The sequence below is a fragment of the Carassius auratus genome, chromosome 37 (genome assembly GCF_003368295.1).
Source record: "Carassius auratus strain Wakin chromosome 37, ASM336829v1, whole genome shotgun sequence".
NCBI classification, from domain to species: Eukaryota; Metazoa; Chordata; class Actinopteri; order Cypriniformes; family Cyprinidae; genus Carassius; species Carassius auratus.
In genome coordinates, this window is record NC_039279.1 from 1,142,938 (window position 1) to 1,162,344 (window position 19,407).

Consider the following 19,407-nt stretch of genomic DNA (forward strand, 5'->3'; position numbering starts at 1 on the left):
TTCTCTGGAATCTCTTTTTGGTCTTTCTGAAATAAGAATATGACGTTTCTTTCAAGCTCTGAAATATTTGTTTTAATATTATATACTATTTTTATAAAGTTAACAACAGAAAAACAATTAGTATAACAACTATATATATATATATATATATATATATATATATATATATATATATATATATATATATATATATATATATATATACATACATACATACATACAGTATATATTTAATGAAATAAGAATATGAAAAATGAATTTTGAAACGGTCACATTCTTTAAAACCATAATCTGCTGGCAAGTGCCTAAAGGGAAAAAAAAGTTTTTTTTGCTGTTTTTGTTTTTTTCGATTCATCAATCATGTAAACTTTCAGAAAACTCTTCCTTAAAATTCCTCTTTAAAGAAGCAATAAAAATATCAAACCATGATTTTACAAATAGCAAGATTAAGAATTAATGCGTAATGTGAGTGTTTCTTCTCTTCTGGAATGGAAGCTGTGGAGCATGCAGTGTAAAATGAGCAAACTTTTATCTTCTAAAATTCTTTAATATCATGTTCAGCCTATTCAAAATCATCTCATTTTGCGGATGCTTTAAGCAGAAAGGCACTGAAGCGCTTGAAAGCATGGGCCGCTGTAGCAGAAAGTCTCTCGCTTCAGGACACAATGGTAACAAAGCAGAAACGCAACCTCAGCACTCGCCTCCAGCCGAATCCCAGAAGAGTGAGTGATCTGGAACAGGCTCTTCATACACACACCACCAGCCCTTCTGCCGTATGAGTGCACATAAACCCCAGCGAATTACAAATGACTCCACAGACCTGCGCTGCACGGTAAATACACTCGGTTTCTGATTCGCATTCCTTAATCAGGAGCATGGAGTGATCGATGTGCTGATGGTTGCCTTGGTAACCTCTGCCAGAAAGGAAGTGGAAGAGGAGAGATTATCAGAGCCCTCCATCCCGACCGGCGCTCAAGTGGCTTTTGTTTGTTTGTTTGGTCTTTATAAACCTCTTCAGACCTGCTCAAGGACTGGAAATGACTTCGCCCTCTCCATTATGTTACTGTAGTCTCTAGATACTGAGAGAGAGAAACAAACAAACAGGGAAAGTGTGATAAGGTCACAGACTGAAGCAGAATGAAAAACCTCCAAGAAAAGGAGTGATAGATGATGCCAAATACATCAGTATGTGTGTGAAGACAGAAACACAAACAGAGGAAATTACAGTGCAAATAATACATGTGCTGAGAGATTTGTAAAGCCCTGATGGCTCTGTAAAATATGTCAAAATTTGGACTTAAACTGACTTTTGTTGCCTGACCCGAATTGATTCAAAAGCTTCCTTCCTATATATATAATGTACTCCAATAATCTGTATACGACTTTGAAAATTATTTTTTACATTGTAGTTTAAAGATGAAGTGTGTCATTTCCATTGCATTATTTGTGGCACCAAAAATCTGCTAAAAATACCCCCCAAAATACACACACAAACATGTGCGCAAACACACATTGCATTCGAGTAATCAGCTAAACTATAGGATGAATACATGATTATCACGGCTGCTAAACTTGTTTTATTAAACAGACCATCAGAGCATCCGAATGGGTGCTGAGAAATGTGAAATGTGAGATGAGACTTAAAGACAATAATACACTGCATCTGTTACAGTATTTAATAAATCCCATCACTGAGGGTAAACCAGAAATGTAGCAAATATATATATATATGGCATATTTGGATTAAAAATAATTTTTTTTTTGCAACAATTCATGTCAATTTTAAACCATGAAAAAACATTTTTTGAAATAGGACACCTGTGCATTCATATATCCACTAAATCATAATATAATAATAAGAAAACAGACGTAGGCATGCGTAATTATATAACTATATAATAAAAGCTATATATATATATATATATCAGATTTTAAATCAGAATCAGGTTTGGATCTGATTTGTAAACATTAAATTTCATGTGTGTGGTTTTTTTGCAGTCTGGGCTGCAGACAAATAGTGATTTCAGTCTGATATTTCCAAATATATAAATAAATTGTATTTTGCCACCTATCTGAACAAGACAAAAAGTTTCACATTCTTGTCCGTACAAACAGGTTATTTCCATGAAACATCCAGTATCACTGAATTATGTACGAAAGATCTTTAGTGAATTTTTTCAACTGTGACATTTCTGAACTAGGAAAGCCTGTGCAGCGAGAGTGAATTTAAATGTCTGACAAATAATTCATGTCAGCCAGTGTGTGCGCTTACGTGAAGAGAGGCGTTAAAAGATGAAACCCTGTTCATTTCACACAGTCACACAAACCAAAATGTATTAATAGGAAACACACACGGCACTAATGCACAGCCTGCTTGATAAATGAAAGTGGCATGTCACGTGCTGTAAACACATTTCACTCAAACCAGATACACACAACGGCTCTGCTCCAAAACACAGTCAGTGGCCTATATGCTGGATTTTACTGGAAAAATGAAAATGTCCTTAAACTTTACTCACCCTCAGGCCATCCAAGATGTAGATGCCACACAATGGATGCTCTGCAGTGAATGGGTGCCGTCAGAATGAGAGTCAAACAGCTGATAAAAACATCACAATACTCCACAAGTAACTGTCCATCGTCCATCAATGTCTTGTGAAGTAAAAAGCAGCGTGTTTGTTAGAAACAAATCCATCAAGACGTCTGTTGCTTCCAGCTAATACAGTAGTCCTCTATAATATAGCTTTCTCCAGCGAAAAAGTCTGAATCAGGAGAGAAATATGGCACTGTTCAAGCACCGTTTACAAATGAAAACATTTCAAAACCGCTCCAAACAAACATGTTGGTGACATGTTTGACAAAAGGAGATGGACTTTTTCACCGGAGGAAGTGGCGTTATGGATTATGGAATCATATTTTGGTCACAAGGAATGGTCTAAAGTAAAACACCTGAATGACGGTTTAAATAAAAACCCAACATGCAGCTTTCGTCTTCTCAAGACGTTAACTGATGGAGTGAGTGCTGTGGATTATTGTGATGTTTTTATCAGCTGTTTGACTGACTGACTTTGATAAACAGAGAGAAAACAGCTAATTGTCTAATTAAAACTCAACTCTCTTACACAGTATTTGTCTGTAAAGTGCATTTGGAGCTTGCCACTGCTAATCTTACTGAAATCAGTTGTGAAGTGTCCTGATGTGTGCGATATGAACCGAATATCAAAGTGCCTCTGAGTTACAGAAACTCTTTGGTTTTAATAAAGTGAAGTATTTCTGCGCATGCTAAAATGGATTGAGAGAGAACTAAAGTATTTTTCAGGCAGTTCAATATTTAGCGAGCTTCTGTTCTTCAACATCACACTTTTATTTGAGCTAATCACTTTCTAGATTCACTGAAATAGTAGTTTGACTATTAGCATAAAGCCTGGTCCAATATACAGCTTATTCTGGCTACAATACAGCACTTTTGACCAATTTGAAATGTTTTTGAAGCTTATGTTTAGCCAAGTAAAATTTATAATAACATTACAATTTAAAACAACCGTTTTCCATTTACACACATTTAAAATTATTTTCAATTATTCAGCATCATTCCTCCAGTCTTCAGTATGACATGATCCTTCAGAAATCATTCTAATATGCTGATTTGATGCTCAAGATATGCCTTTTTGTATTATCAGTGTTGAAAACAGTTGAAATGCTTCTTATTTTTGTGGAAATCATGATGCATTTTACACATTAAGTAATAGACACCAGACTCTGACTTTCAACAGCAAGAAACAAACTCTGACTCATGACTTTTGTGTAAAAATAAATTGCCCCAACTACTGTATCTGTTTAGAAAATACATCAACACAAGAAAGCCAGAGCTAAAGCAACGGACTAATATCGGAGCATTGTTCACCGTGTCACTCGAGTGCCCTGATCGATGTGTTCGACTGGGACCATAGATTAGTGATTATATGAGCCAGGATCAATAGGACAAGGATGATTTTCCTCTGTATATTTGTCTCACTGGCAGGCTTGCCCACAACATTTACATAAAATCGATCAGAAACACACACCTAGTTTGGGGTGGTAATTGGACGACTTTATAACGCAGCAAATCGATGCAGTTCTATCAGTTCCCACATATACAATGTTTTCAGATTCGGCCACAGCAGGATCTATAATGGAAATTTGTAGGAAAACATAATACAGTCTTATTAAATTATACACAGAAAATGTGTAAAAATGATAAAGTGATGTGAAAAAGTAAATGAAAAAGGCTTCTCTTTTGTCAAAATGTGCGGGCAAACAGAAAGTGAATCTTCATTTGCACAGTGCTAACAGATAATTTTATACATTAATACCGCACTGAAAATGCCTAATTCAGCCTACGATGGTTTGATAGCTGGTTTAAGTCTTACTTCCCGAGCTGAAATGTGTCCAAACCCCCTCTTAAACCAGCCAACCAGTTTAGGCTGGGACACCTGGTCCTATTCAAATATTTCCATTTTCAATGGGTCACTTATTGCACTACAAAAAAAAAAAAAAAAAAAAAAAAAAAAAAAAAAAAATACATTGACTTGCGAAAAAATTGGAGTATTACATAAAATATATATAAAGCAGTAAACAAAACATAATACTCCTTTCAATCCCATTACATTCCATTTTGATTAGTGATTTAAAATAAATGTGCTTCAAGTGATGCTATAGAAGAACCATTTTTTGGTTCCACAAAGAACCATTAAGTCAAAGGTTCTCTAGAGGAACCATCTCTTTCTTACCTTTTTATAATATGAAGAACCTTCTTTTGCCACAAAGAATCCTTTAAGAAACATAAAGGTTCTTCAGATGTTAAAGGTTCTTTATGGAACCATATGGCATCGTGAAGCACCTTTATTTTTAAAAGTGTATTGTAAACTATGACTATTAAACATTATGTTCTTCAATTGAAATGTTATAAATTTAATTTGATAACATTTCACTCCAATTCATTAAATAAAATTACTAAAACTGAAATAAAAAAAAGTGTCTAATTTGAAATATTTCAGAAAACAAACAAAAATGGCAAAAGCTAGAACTAAAAAATTGAATTAAAATACGAAGTTCATAATTTATAAAATCAAGTTTATAATAATTCCAATTTTTTTTAGAACCCAAGTGAAATAAGCTGAGAAACTTGATAAGAATTGGGATCATTATGCATTTTTTATTTGACTTTTTGATCATTAATACCTTTTGTGTTTTGTTCCTGTAAAGAAAAGATGACAACACAAGCCAGACAGCGGGAGACAGTTTTATCATGTCATTCTGGCTTTGAGCCTCAAGACACACAATAAAAAGCAAGGTCTCCAGACATCTGAGCCTCGAGCAGAAGCCTTTCGTTAGTTAAACTTGAGAAGCATGTTTACACGAGCATGAAGTTCTGTTCACAATTTATTAAACATTAAACTTAACTTAAACATTACGTCTGTTCTTGAATTTGTGGGATGAGTGTTTGCTTTGAGCTATTAATCACTGCAATAGAACCACCAAGAGCATTTTGCTAAATAAACACAATGCCTTTAAATGCCACAAAAATTAAAATGCCATTAATATCCCCGAGAACAGAATCACACAATAAATAAACCTTAGCTCTCTGTTCCAAAACCTAGTTCGCTAACTTTTAGGATGTAAATGCATGCACCTTAATCATCGATTCTTCCTATTTTGTCACCTACTGTATATTGATGTTAATACTGCCAATATAAAACATTACAAATCACTAATTAATGAAGTTACACTCCATTTAAAGGAACCGTACAGCCAAAAAAAAATCAATTTGATGTTTTTATCAACTGTTTGGACTCTCATTCTGACGGCACCCATACACTGCAGAGGATCCATTGGGGAGCAAATGATTAAAAACGCTACATTTCTCCATTATCTGATGAAGAAACAAACTCATCTACATCTTGGATGGCCTGAGGGGGAGTATATTTTTAATAAATGTAGATTTTGAATGCACTACTCCTTTAAGAGGACATCTGTAGGCAGTATGCACCGAGGCAGCTCAATAGGTTTTGTAGCAGACCTTCTAAAAACACAGACGTTAAGACATTTTTTCTGGGTAAATTCCACAAACGATTGTGTGGGATTGTTTCTGTACCCTGGGATCTTCAAGCTCTCCAAACCTCAGGCTCAAGCTGAGCTCTTGCTGGAAATGAGGGAATGGACAGATAACTCCGAAATAGACCTCGGCCTCCAAGGACTCAGTCAGTGAGATCTGCAGTGGAAACGAGTCGGTCTTTGCTTTTCTCACTGATATGCTGCTGTAATGGGACCTGCAATAAAACACCACCAGCTGATCAATACCTGCAAGACAAGAGAAAATCTACCATGTCAGACGCTCATAATTCAGCACTGATACAGAAGAAAACTGAGTGAGCACAAATGGCTTAACTCAAGAGTATTCATAAAATCATAAACAATATTTATCCAAAATGACATACAGCGTAGAAAACAAAGGAATAAAAAGTGATTGCAAACACACTAAATTGAGAGTTTCTCAACCTAAACCAAGTATTAAACTTCACTGAACAGTGCACAAAAAAAATATATAATAATATTATATATAAAAAGATAATAAAAACTAAATAGAATCAGTAAATAAAAAGTTTTTGAATAATAAATGCTCCTTTCAAATCCCAAATATGTATAAAAAAAAAAAAATAAAAAAAAAATAGTAACGGTGACGGACGGTTGCATTATTAGAATAATGAAAAAAAAAAAAAATTTAATCAAAAAACACATCACCTTGGCTGTGCATTATTTTCTAATAATTCAACGCCCCTTCATCAATTATTATTTACATTCTAGTGATAATACGTACATACATACAACAATGAATAAAGAAAACATGTATGTCATCCAGTCAATCAATGTATTAATTTCATGGAGAAATATGAGCTGAACAGATTTTTTCCTGATTTAGATGGAAGTACGAAAGGTGAATATGGGTCTGTGAGTGATTTATTGAGACGGTTGGCTAAAAGCAGGCCAGTTTACCTAAATTCACCCCAGGGTTACACAAGCGAGCCATTTTTGTCTCTGTATCTGTACACAGACGAGGTTCAATGGAGGATGTTCCCCTCCAATCAGAGCCGGCTGTGACAGACCGCACCACAGAGACCAAACACAATCACAGTGAAATATGGATTCAATTTAGCCTCCGGCCCCTCCTGTATGAATATATATCAGTTATATTAAAATCAGAACAGCACAAAGTGATTCATAGAACAGCAAAAGAATTTCAATAAAGGAGACTCGAAGCATCTGTCGGTAATGAGATGTTTATACGGGTCGACGTCTGAGACGGTTAGCATGCAGCTTTGGACTAAGCTCTGCTTTTGCATTACAACTATTGTTTATTGTCAATCAGAAGTGAAGGCAATACATTACACGTGGCATACTCAATCAGCCGTGCCAGGACATCATTTCACACGGACTTACGGCCTGTTATTGATTTCTTGACCACAGATCATATTTGAGCACATAAATGACACTGGGTTTGTTTTCCATGTCTATTTCACTGCCGGCCTTGTAAATTGCTTAAGCAAATGTAATCATCTTTTCTCGCAAGGTGACGGTTTCATCACCTGGGATCTGACACGTATATCGAACAGACTTAAAATGAGGCACAAAAGATTTCTGAAGATGAACAGATGTGGATGTCAGGCACAACATTCGGTCAACATTTGAGCTTCAATGAACTAAAAATACTTCTACAAGAACTGTCTATAGAGAACATGAAACAACGGTGGATCCAGACAAAAGAATAAATACTGTACAGTCACTAGATTTGGCACAAGATTGCTCTAGGTCATTTAAATCAAAGTTGCACCAGCATTATTTTCGATCACTGAGATATTATAATTTTCATTAATATTTTTGAATGTTCTTAATTTTATATTTTTCATTTTCATTTTAGTTGATTTTAAATTAACACTGTTTTGTTGTTAGTTATATCTATGCAATTCATTTAAGCTATTTTTTGTACATCAATTTATACTAAATGAAGAATAAAAATAAAATAAGTTTTATTTATTCTTAAATATTTTAAGTTAACAATTCAAGTAACAAAATGCATTTTTATGTTTTTTTTTTAATGAATATTATGAATTTGTTTTAATATTTTTCATTTTTATTTTTGTTGATGTTTGAGTAATTTCTTTTTTTTTGGAGGGGGGTAATTAATATTAGTTATTTTTTAACATATCTATATACATTTTATTTCAGTACATCAAGTTATAGTAAATCAAGTTAAACTAAACGAAAATGAGAAAATATTATTAACTTCTTAAAAACTTGTTAAGACATGCAATTTGTTTCACTGGACTATTCAAGGAGCAAATCACATTAGTTCTCACTTAGATGGAAATCTTTTGGGAATGACGGAGTTAAGTTATTTTCTGCCTCTGGTTTAAATAGAAAGTTAAATTTAATTTGCTGCCGCTGTTGTATTAGGCCTCAATAACTCTGTAATTAACACGAAGGAAAAACGACTGACAGTCCAGCAGGATATTTTCCCAGCATCCTCTAATAAACAACAAAGTCATTTGTTTCATGGAAGCACAATCTGCTAAATGATTGCAGCTCTACTGCTCAATGAAGCATAAAATATAACTTTGGGTTTATTTCAGTTCTGACAGCAGTGTGACTAAAATGATACGAGGTACAAAAAAGAACAGACAATATCTTTTGAAGAAAAAACTAAGCTACTTATATGAAGCTCAGCCTGGAGAGTCTGATTGAATTTGATCATGAAACGCCAGAATTTGACCTTTCCTTTCAAAGGATCTTCAGCTGGATGAATCAGGTTAGATGTTGATAGTGTACCGTGGGAAACGGACTCAGTCGGGTATTAAAGACACCTTGAGACTGTTTATCTCGTTCTCGATCATTTCACACGTTCTTGGACTGGACCCAACAGCACCATCTCAAACACACATTTACATAAACACACACACGAGTCGTTCCTGCCGTGCACTACATCATCATGTCCCATTCACAAATGTGAACACAAACGAGAGGCACTTTACAAACAGATTGAGTTTATTCAGAAGTCAGTAGTGGATTTGGAGCAGTCAATGTTATCGATATACTTGTATGTGGTTTATATGCTTGATAGGTACAATGACATTTATCACTCCAAATGAGAATGAACGACAACAACAATATAAAAACAATAAAAGATGCATGGAATAATATCTATACTGTCCCGCTCTTAAAAAAAACAAAATGAAAATCAAGCCCTTTTTGGATAAAAATGCCAATTTTTATAAATGGTGAATTAAAGGATAAAATTTACTTTCAAGAAAACAATAAAATAAAATCATATATACAAACCTCTGTACATAAATGTGTATATATCGAGGATAAAAATATCATGTAAAAATGAGAGAAAGAGGAAATTATGCGACACTAAAATGGATTGAATTGGTCACGTGTCTCAAAGATAATGTGCACTCCTGCCTAAAGAGAGAAAACCCTCGATTCATCTCAAGTGGACCTCCCTGACTCCGGTTCCTCTGCATCGATGTGTGCAGTGGTCTGCTTCTCTGAGGTGAGTGTGTACGGTCACCGGGGTCTGATCGGGCACTGGACGAGGCCGAGGTGAGGTATTCATCATGCCAGACTGTCAGGGATGTTGACGGAAAATCATTGGAAGAGGCATGACGCGGATGTCTCCGTTTGACAATGCTGTCTTCTGGCTTATTGGACAATTCCCGAATCAATGGAGGTCTGCTTTCGAGTGGTCTTTGGAGGGGGAGGAGGAGGGGTCTTGCTGGGTAGCGGAGGCGGAAGGTGCTGGAAACATGAGGAAAAGAGAATACGGTTTTAAAACACTTGAGTGATTTTATTATTTTACTGTAAATAAATAGAAAAAGTTTGTATAAATATATTATATAAATATTAAAATGTTAATAAAAGTTATATTTTCTAACTTTAAGCAGTTACAATAAAAATAAAATAAAGTCTCTATATTATATGACTGATATATGAAAGCAACAAAGTATGAATGAATGAAAAAAGTAGAAAAAATGAAACATTTTTTATAAACTACTGTTTGGGTTCAGTATTTTTTTAAAGAAATTATTATTTCAAATCAGCAAGGATGCATTGAAAGACATGAAAGGATTTCTGTTTCAAATAAATGCTGTTTCATACAATTATAAAAAAATGTCTCTTGTGCACCCAATCAGCACATCAGAATGATTTCTGAGGATTCTGAAAACTAAACTATGCATCACAGGAATCAATGACATTTTAAAGTATATTCAAATAGTAAGAGCAATATTATTTTTAATATAATTCTTTTACTGTTTTTGTGATCAAATATATGCAGCCTGAGCATAAGAGACTTCTTTCAAAACATTAACAAAATCTTACTGACCCAGACTTTGGAACAAGAAGTGTATCATAAAATAACAGCATTCATAAAGCAAAGCAGCTGCAGAGAAGTTCAGGTTATGAGTTATTAAACGGTTTCAGCAGAGAGAACGAGAGCCAGAGACGAGCATCTGATCAAGGGACGTCACACACATCCTGTCCTCTTCACACACTGTTCATTCATGATGAGAAGAGTCTCACTGCGTCAGCATTCATGACACTGACAAACAGCCTCGATATTATACTACACTTCTGCTTGTTTGGCCTCTGAAGGCACCTGACGATCCAGGAACAGACTTCTACACGGATTTTTTAAGCACTAATGATGGTGTACAGATAATGGAAATGAAGATCAAGCAGTAAACCGCTTCAGAAATATGTACGACGCTCTTTGATGGATATGGATGATGTGTTATACCCGCTGGTGTGGCAGTGGAGGAGGGGGCGTGGTCGGACTGGCCAGGTCTGAGTTGTCCATCAGGTTGCCATAGTCACCCATGCTGCTCTTGACAGGAAGTGGAGGCGGAGTTTCGCCCTTATTTACATAACCCGTCCCATTCAGCTCCAGATCTGTGTAGAAACAAGACAAAGCTCTGTTGAGATCAATATTATGTTAATATTATCTTTTTAAAACATTTCAATCTGTTGTTTGAGGAAGGCTGCGCAGTGATTCGAGCACAGATGACGACACGCGATGCAAACTCTGAATCCAGACAGTGGGCTGAACCCATGGGAGAGCAAACGCCTCGCAAAGCCTGAATCCCTTACACATCTTCACACGCGGCGAGTGGGAGACCAGTTCAGACACGCTTTCATGCGTTCTTTAACAGCCTCCCACAGTCCTGCGCTTGTGTGTCACCACACTACAGAGCACGAGTGCTTTACTGTGCGAGAAAGTTTGGTTGTATTTAAATGGAAGACACAAATTAAACATTTGATCAAATTCACTGGTGTTGGCGCAGTGGATAAGACACATGCCTTTGGTGTGAGAGACCCGGGTTCGAATCCACTGTGTCCCTGAGCAAGACACTTAACCCATAGTTGCTCCAGAGCCGTGCAACCTCTGACATATATACTGTAGCAATTTTAAGTCGCTTTGGATAAAAGCGTCAGCTAAATGAATAAATGTAAATGAGTACAGCTCTATATGTGATTCTTTACATGATAAAAATGGTAAAGGTTTTTCTGGGTCCATAAGTCCTTGAAAGTTTGTCCTGATATATGTTTTATGTGGGAGAATTAAATGATCACAGGAAGCCTTTCATTTCCATGGGGAAAATGAAGAAATAAATATAAATGTATACATTAAATAAAGTCATAAACAGAACTAATATTAAAATGAAAATAAATAGTATGAAAATTAAACTTATATATATATATATATATATATATATATATATATATATATATATATATATATATATATATATATATATATATATATATATATATATATATATATATATATATATATATATAAAATACTACATGCACTACAGTTCAAAAGTTTGGGGTCAGGAAGATGTTTCTATAGAAATTAATAGAAAGGATGTACAGTATATTTAGTCTATCAAAAATGAAAGTAAAGAAATGTAGAATAATTTATGTTCTTTTGAACTTTCTATTCATCAGAGAAAGTTTTCAAATTCATTTTAAAAATGTATTCTAATACAAAACTTTTTTTTTTTAAATGCTAGTACTTCACAATATTATCGTTATACTGTATTTAGAATTAAATTAATTGGTAAGCAAAAGTTCTTTCAAAGACGTTTAAAGAATCTTATCGACCCCAAACTTTTAAATGATGAATGTGAATCAGACTGAAGGTCTTGGATAATTATCAAGAGCTCTATTTGTTCCAGAAGCTAAAATAGAATTAATTGTTGTTCATGTTGATAAAACAACACCAGAGGACAATGTGAGATGCCAAAACTCCTACTGCTGCATTCCAGTTTTTATTGATTTATTATTATTTGAGATATGCTGACTGCTGTAGGCGTGCAGGTGTGCAGATGTGTGATTGATTAGATATCTCCATGCTGATCTTCTATTTACAGCAGTCTTTCAGCTTCATTTATTCAAATGTCAGCTCTGGATCTTGAATTACATATGAATGTTTTGGAGTGGCTTTCTTCCTAAAATAGGCAGATCTTTTTGTAAATTTAAGTTACTGTTGTAAATGTATCAGCTATCAACTTGTCAACTATTTATCCTTGCTTGCTTTAGTAAAACTGGCCCAGTTTCATCATGCTTCGAAATAAAACTGGAGGGGGGAATGGCAGATCAGGGTGAAGTATGACATACTGGATCCAGACAGTAAGCTGAAGTGCAGTTTGGCCCGGGGCGTGATGGGAGGTGGGACGCTGGCCACAGACGGGTTGGCAGGAGCTGCTGGAGACACCGAGAGCCTTTTCTCACCCAGCAGGTTGATCACCTGACTCTTGGGCCTCTGGGGCCTCAACGGACTGATCTGGAGAGAGGAAAACATGACAGATAAACATTACAGAGTTGTTTCTGGAAATCACTAATGAAAGGTTTCCTTGAATCAAGACTAAACGTGACCATGGAAGTAGAAAGTGAAATGGATGGATACTATAGTAAGGTGTAACGAGTAAAGAACAGCAATTCAAACCGTTCAGATCCTGTTCCATGAGCATACAGGTTTATCTAATGCATGACTCAGCGGGCTTATGAATTATTCCAGTTGTGCATTACATGTGCATTAAAAAGTAACATCCAATTCTACATTCTTACAAATCTGAAACATTTAGAAACCCCTCCGCAGTGTAAACTGCTGCTCAGAATCGCTAATGAAATTAAACTACATATTGTAAATATGCATATTTTTAACAGAAAGATACTTTTAGCATCAGGAAAATAAATAAATAATAATTAATAAGTAATAATTAATTAGTAAGAACATTAAGATCTTTGCATTTTTAACATGTCAGAAAAATACTTCATTTATATTTATTCATTAAACATTTCTATTTTGTTTTCATATTAAGGAAGTTTAATATAAAAAAAATTCATTTGTAATAGAAAAAAAATTAACAAATGTAAAAAAAAACAACAACAACATACATTTATTTAAACATTTATATTATTTGTCCTTCATCAGATCAAGACATTAACAAATAAAAAACGCTTGTTAAAGATGTCCAGTATGAAGCAGGTGGGCTTGCTATCGATATGACAGATTAATCGGGCAGTAAATCAGATTATTTAGCTCATGTTTTATCGGCTGAATGTGAATCGCAGAGGTCAGCAGACTATAGGAAGGGTCAAGGTCATCATGATGATTTATAAAAGACAAACTATGCAGAAGGTCCAGGGCTAGTTTTTCCTTTATTCACAGTTCAGAGAGGCTCTTAATGGGTCAATTAGTTCTTATTATGTGCTGTTTGTTCTCGAGCACATTCTGTATTCATATTCAAAGAGCTTGAAGAGACTCACAAGTGCTGATTCAGACGCGTGCCTCATTTCACACACAGCCTCAAAAACAGAAACACAAAGACGAGAAGAACTGCTCCAGGAAGGATTCATTCAAATGGAAAGCACACAAATGAGAGTCTTTCAGTTTACACTGCATCAAATCAAGTCAAGAACACCATCACGTTTCAGGAAATCACTGCCATCCATTTTACCGTTTTATTATATTCACTATTACTATTATAGTATTTATTAAGATTTTGAACTAGCTTTTGTTTTTACATTTTCTGTTTTCATTTTAATTTTAGTAAATATTCTTGTCATTTGTAATAGTTTGTGCACTTCAGCTTGCTTTATCTTAGTTAGTTGGCTATGCATTTTATTTATTTATTTTTAATTAAAAAATAAAACGTATCCAATATAAAATGTATCATTTTTTTTATTTTTAAAATCAGTTTTATTCGTAGTTAATAATAAAACTGGAGGGGATAAAATTTTTATTTTGTATATTTAATGATATTTTCTTTTTGTGATGAAAAAAAATGAAGGATTATGATTTTTCCACTTTTACATCATTTCAAAAATGACTGCATTACAGTAATGAAAATCAAGAGAATTACAAAAATCAAATGTAAAAAATGCGATTGCACATAACTAAAGAGATTCTTGGAGGAAAATGCACTGAATTGTCTTGAAAATGACAAAGCAATGCTCCTCATCTTAATGCTGTTAGATTCTAGACGTCATTTCCTCATACCTTCTTGATTTCGGGGTGAAATGCGAGCCAGATGTTGCAAAAGCAAACATTTTGTCTTTGGTTTGGACGTTTGATGCAGTAGGTCTGCTTTCAGTGGCTGATTCTTCCTTGTGTTTGTGTGGACAGATACTCACGGTCTCGGACAGAATGACCGCCTCGCTGGGCTGCAGCGGGATCTCAGCCGTCTTCAGCTCCTTATCAAACAGCTCCTGGTGTTTGCTGTTCCTCTTCTCTTTCTTCTTCTCCTTCCTGTCTTTCTCAGGTTCATCTCGATCCAGTTTATCCTGAGACTTGGAGTGCAGCTTCTTTGGTAAGAGAGGCTCCAGGGCAAATCTATCAGATGAGAGAGAGAAGAGGAATCAGAGGAGGAGAGGAGGACGGAGAAAACTGTGTTGTGTTGGAGGATCTTTAATATCACAGAGAAGCTCTTCTGAGGTCTTGAGCAAATATTAGCACTCATTTGACATTTAGCTCCAACTTTAAACTCAAAAGCAGGTTTCTGGTGTACAGTCTGAAGTGTCATGGCAACCAACCGTGATTATTACCTGAAAATGATACATTCTATTTTTATTACATTCTATTTCAGAGATCAGGGCTCAATCTTAGGTTTATTATTTTTTCTTTTTTCTGCTGGCTTGGTCAGCTGAGCTGTTCATATTTGTACTTGGCTAATGTTTTCACAGGCCTCACCACAAATCAATCAATCAATGAAAAAGAATAATAAAAACATTAAAATGAAAATACATTTCAAATATAAATAAACTTATTTACTTATTATACTTATATAAATAACTTTATATAAGAAATCATTTTCAAGTTTTATACAACAGTTTTTCATTTGCATTTTATTAGTATAACAAAATGAAAAAAAAAAATATATATACTGGAATTAAATTCTTTGCATTTTTAAAATGGATCTGAAATATATTTTATATATTTTTAATATACCATTTATATTTTGTTTTTTCTTTAAACACATTTTCTGAAGAAAGAATTTCGTAATTCGAATATAGTAATATTAAAGTAATTAAAACAAAATATTTTAATAATAAATAAAATCGGCAGAAATATTTTTAGTATGTTTTAATGTTTAATGTTTTCCCATTAAAAAAAGTTTTTTTAAAGTCCTTAGTTTGTATAATAAAAAACAGTGTTATTTTTAACAGAAATAAATATATATATAAATTATATTCCATATATTAATTAATCTGATAAAAATAACGGAGTGCTTTGTTTATAATTTAACCAAGTCTAAATGATGCATTAACACACAATAATCAATTATCCTTTTTTTGGGAAAACATTGTGCAAACCAAGCTAATGATACTCAAGTAACATTTAAATCCACAAAAATCTGCAATAACAGTGTTTAATAAATCACAGGAAACCAAATGTTCAAGTTTGCAAAGCACAGCAGCACATGATAGATGAAGGTAAGATACAGCAACACCGACTCGAAACGCTCTCACGCCAAATCCATCCTTATCTGCCATTTCATAAAGTAAATGAAAACCACAGTAAGTGTGTTTGTTAGCACAAACGTACGTGATGCACAGAACAACTGTCATCAATATTGGATTTCTGGTCCAAAGCTCAGAACAAACTAGTTTCTTAAAAACGCAGCGATGCTGGAGAGAAATCTTACATCACCCATGCAAAAACACACGCTGGTAAAAGTGAATATCGCTGCATTTAAAGTGTGTGAGAGTGTGTTTTCATATCTGCTGACCCGGCCGATAATCAGACTCGCAGGCAGTTTTGTAAAGTGCGAAGCAATGAAAAAGTTAAGCAGAATCTCTGGCTCAAGCGAATCAAAGCACTTTAATGAGCTGGATTAAGTCATCAAAAGCTCTCCTTCACATTTAAACAGCAGTGGAGGGCATCTTTCTTCAAACATGCACTAATGGACGCTTCTGGATGGCATCTGTGCCACTAACCCGACAGGCCACAACACCACGTGCTTTACAGTGGATTTATACATCTAAACCCATCGGCTGATTCTGTCTGAGCTGAAGGAACTTCTCAAAGTGCAGTAAGATGATCTTCTTGGAGAAACAGCAGGTGATTCGGTGCATTACGGCTGTGAGAGTGTGAATGGGAACAGAACGCCCACAGAGACACGAGATGGAAATGACAAAGAGCTGCATTATGGAGACCAGAAAAGTCACTCTAACCGAGGAAATGTTCTGTACTAGTCCTCCAACGGCTAGAAGAAGAAAATACATGACTGTGGACAGAGGTCTGCATCAGTGCTCACTAATACTGCTGTTCCACTGGATCATACTGATGTCACAAGTCAAGCCATTAGCTGTACTTATTAGCTCAATTAACCCTTCAAATATTCACTTTAAATTAACAATTAACATATTTATCTTATTTTTAGATGAATATATAGTTTAAATAAAATGTGTTGCATTTGTAAAATATTCCAAAAACATACTTTATATATTTTTTTGATTAAACATTTACATTTAGTTCGCTCATTAAACAAGTTCTACACCAAAAAAAAAAACAAAAAAACTTTGCAATAGTATAATAAAACTAAATATTATATATTATAAATCTAGAATGAAAATTACTATTCTTTGAGCTTTAAACACATCGTAAAATATATTTCATTTACTTTTCATTAAACATTATTTAATATAAATATGAAATACTGTGTGCGTATGCTACTGTTTAACAGTCTGGGATTCATTTTTTGATAGAAGTCTCTTATTGCTCACCGAGGCTTCATTTATTTGATCAAAATAAATTAAAAATAGTAAATTTGTGAAGTATTATTACAATTTAAAATAACTTTTCTATTTGAAATCTTTACAAGTGTAATTTATTTCTGTGATGCTCCACTGTATTTTCAGCATCATTCCTCCAGTCTTCAGTGTCACATGATCTTCAGAAATCATTCTGATATACTGATTTACTGCTCTAGGAACATTTCTGGTTATTATCAATGTTGAAAACATTTGTGCTGCTTAATATTTTTGTAGAATCCGTGACATTCTTCAGGAATCTTGGACAAGCAGAAAATAAATAAAAAATTAAAAGCATTTATTTATTTCCCAAAATTGTGTATGAACAGTATAAAGAAAGAACGGTGGATTTCTGCAGATGTATTGCTCTAGATGGTGTGTGTGTGTGTGTGTGTGTGTGATTACCCGTCTGACCCCGGTCTGGAGGGAGAGTTGTCTGATGATATGGAGGTCACAGACACGACAGACAGCGGTCTCTGAGATGACGGCATGGTGAAGGAGCGAATCATTGACCGCGGACGACTGCCCCGTCGCTCGTCTGACATGGGAGGCTGAAACACACAGGAACACATCACAACATTCAGGTCTTTAAAAGAGGCTATATTTAACACTTTCTTGCACCCATAACAGTCTGAATCATTCCCGTCTCTCTGACACGGTCTTGTGATTGCCTAATCTCTGTCCGTCTGGAATCACATTATACGTTAATTCACTCATTTTCAGATGCACTCAAGAGTTCAGACCACTCACTGACTCGACAGACAGCAATTTAACAGTAGACTCCTGCTGTGTCCTGAGTGTGTTTTTGCTTATTCCCATTGCTTTAGTACAGTTCTTGCTTTCTGTGTGTGAATATACTGTATGAATCACTCATACCTTCCTTATCCTCTTCCTCTGGATCACACAGTCCTGAGCTGTCCTTGAAACAGATATGCAGCACAGACGACGTTCTCAGTCTTTCACACACTTCAGGAGGCTTCGCTGCTAATTCTAGCACCTTCTCAGAGCGTGCCGATCAATACATGCCAGCTACAGCAACTCTCTCTCTCTCTCTCTCTCTCTCTCTCTCTCACACACACGTTTGCTCTCTTTCTCTACCTGTCTGTCTTACTCTTTTGTCCTCATCTCTCATTCCTGTCAGGGATCTCAGGTGCCAAAACTGCAAGTGTGTTTGGGAACGTCTTACCCACGGTTACAAAACTCGCACTGACTCTGGGCGTCTCAACATACAGCTGAGGAAACTTTCTTCACTCAAGACAACGTAATGACAGACTGCATTCATGTAGGTTAAGGTTTTTGGCACCAAATGCAGTAAAAATTTGCATTGTTCGTGCTACACACATGATTTTCCACAGCAACCAGATGTGAAAGAAAAGATGAGATGCTTTAAACTACAATTGCAAAAGCATTTCAAACTAAAGGATTATGAAAGCGAGACTCATCAATCACATATTAAAACTATGCTGTATGAAGTAACTTCATAAGAAATCTTTCTCATTTCAAACAAGGTCATACTGAATAATAACAGAAGGGTGTTTGTGTTCAGTTCATTAGTGACTGGTGTGCTCTTTTGTTAGATTTAATTAAAAGGTAATGATAACAGCACTGATGAACTGCATGATTGAGTCAGTGGCAGGTGTCACAAAAAATGACCAGGCTTTTACAGAAGACAATTTTGATGAGAAACCGATCATTATTTGATTTACCACATAATATCACTGATTAAAAGAGGAATCTTATATATATATATATATATATATATATATAACAATTCTGAAACTTGTTATTTTTATTTATTTTGTTTGATTACAGAATAAAAAATAAAAAGGTTATTATATAAGGTTAAAAAGATTATAATAATACTATTTTTAATAATAAAGTCACAATTATCTTAATTTGTTTTATTCTATAGATTTCCTACAGAATTTATATTCCAAAAAAAGTTTATCACCCAAATAGTGCCATTTTATTCATGTTATTAAAAATAATTTATGACTTAATTTTGAACATAAGGTTGTTAAAGATTCTGTTTAACAAAAAAAAAAAACC

General features: G+C 34.6%; 1 protein-coding gene across 3 annotated transcripts in view; it reads right to left on the bottom strand.

Annotated features, from left to right (window-relative positions):
* Positions 1–9,057: 9,057 nt before the first annotated feature.
* Positions 9,058–19,407, bottom strand: part of dock1 (dedicator of cytokinesis 1) — a 202,814-nt gene continuing 192,464 nt past the window's right edge. For 2 of the 3 annotated variants that reach the window (XM_026222208.1, XM_026222206.1), the window contains exons 48-52: positions 17,764–17,909; positions 14,740–14,938; positions 12,721–12,886; positions 10,835–10,986; positions 9,058–9,834 (exon numbers count right to left, since the gene is read on the bottom strand). In XM_026222208.1, the coding sequence (XP_026077993.1) occupies positions 9,739–9,834; positions 10,835–10,986; positions 12,721–12,886; positions 14,740–14,938; positions 17,764–17,909 (759 nt within the window). In that variant the 3' untranslated portion in view covers positions 9,058–9,738. The remainder of the gene's footprint in view (positions 9,835–10,834; positions 10,987–12,720; positions 12,887–14,739; positions 14,939–17,763; positions 17,910–19,407) is intronic. The other variant, XM_026222207.1, reaches the window with a different exon arrangement.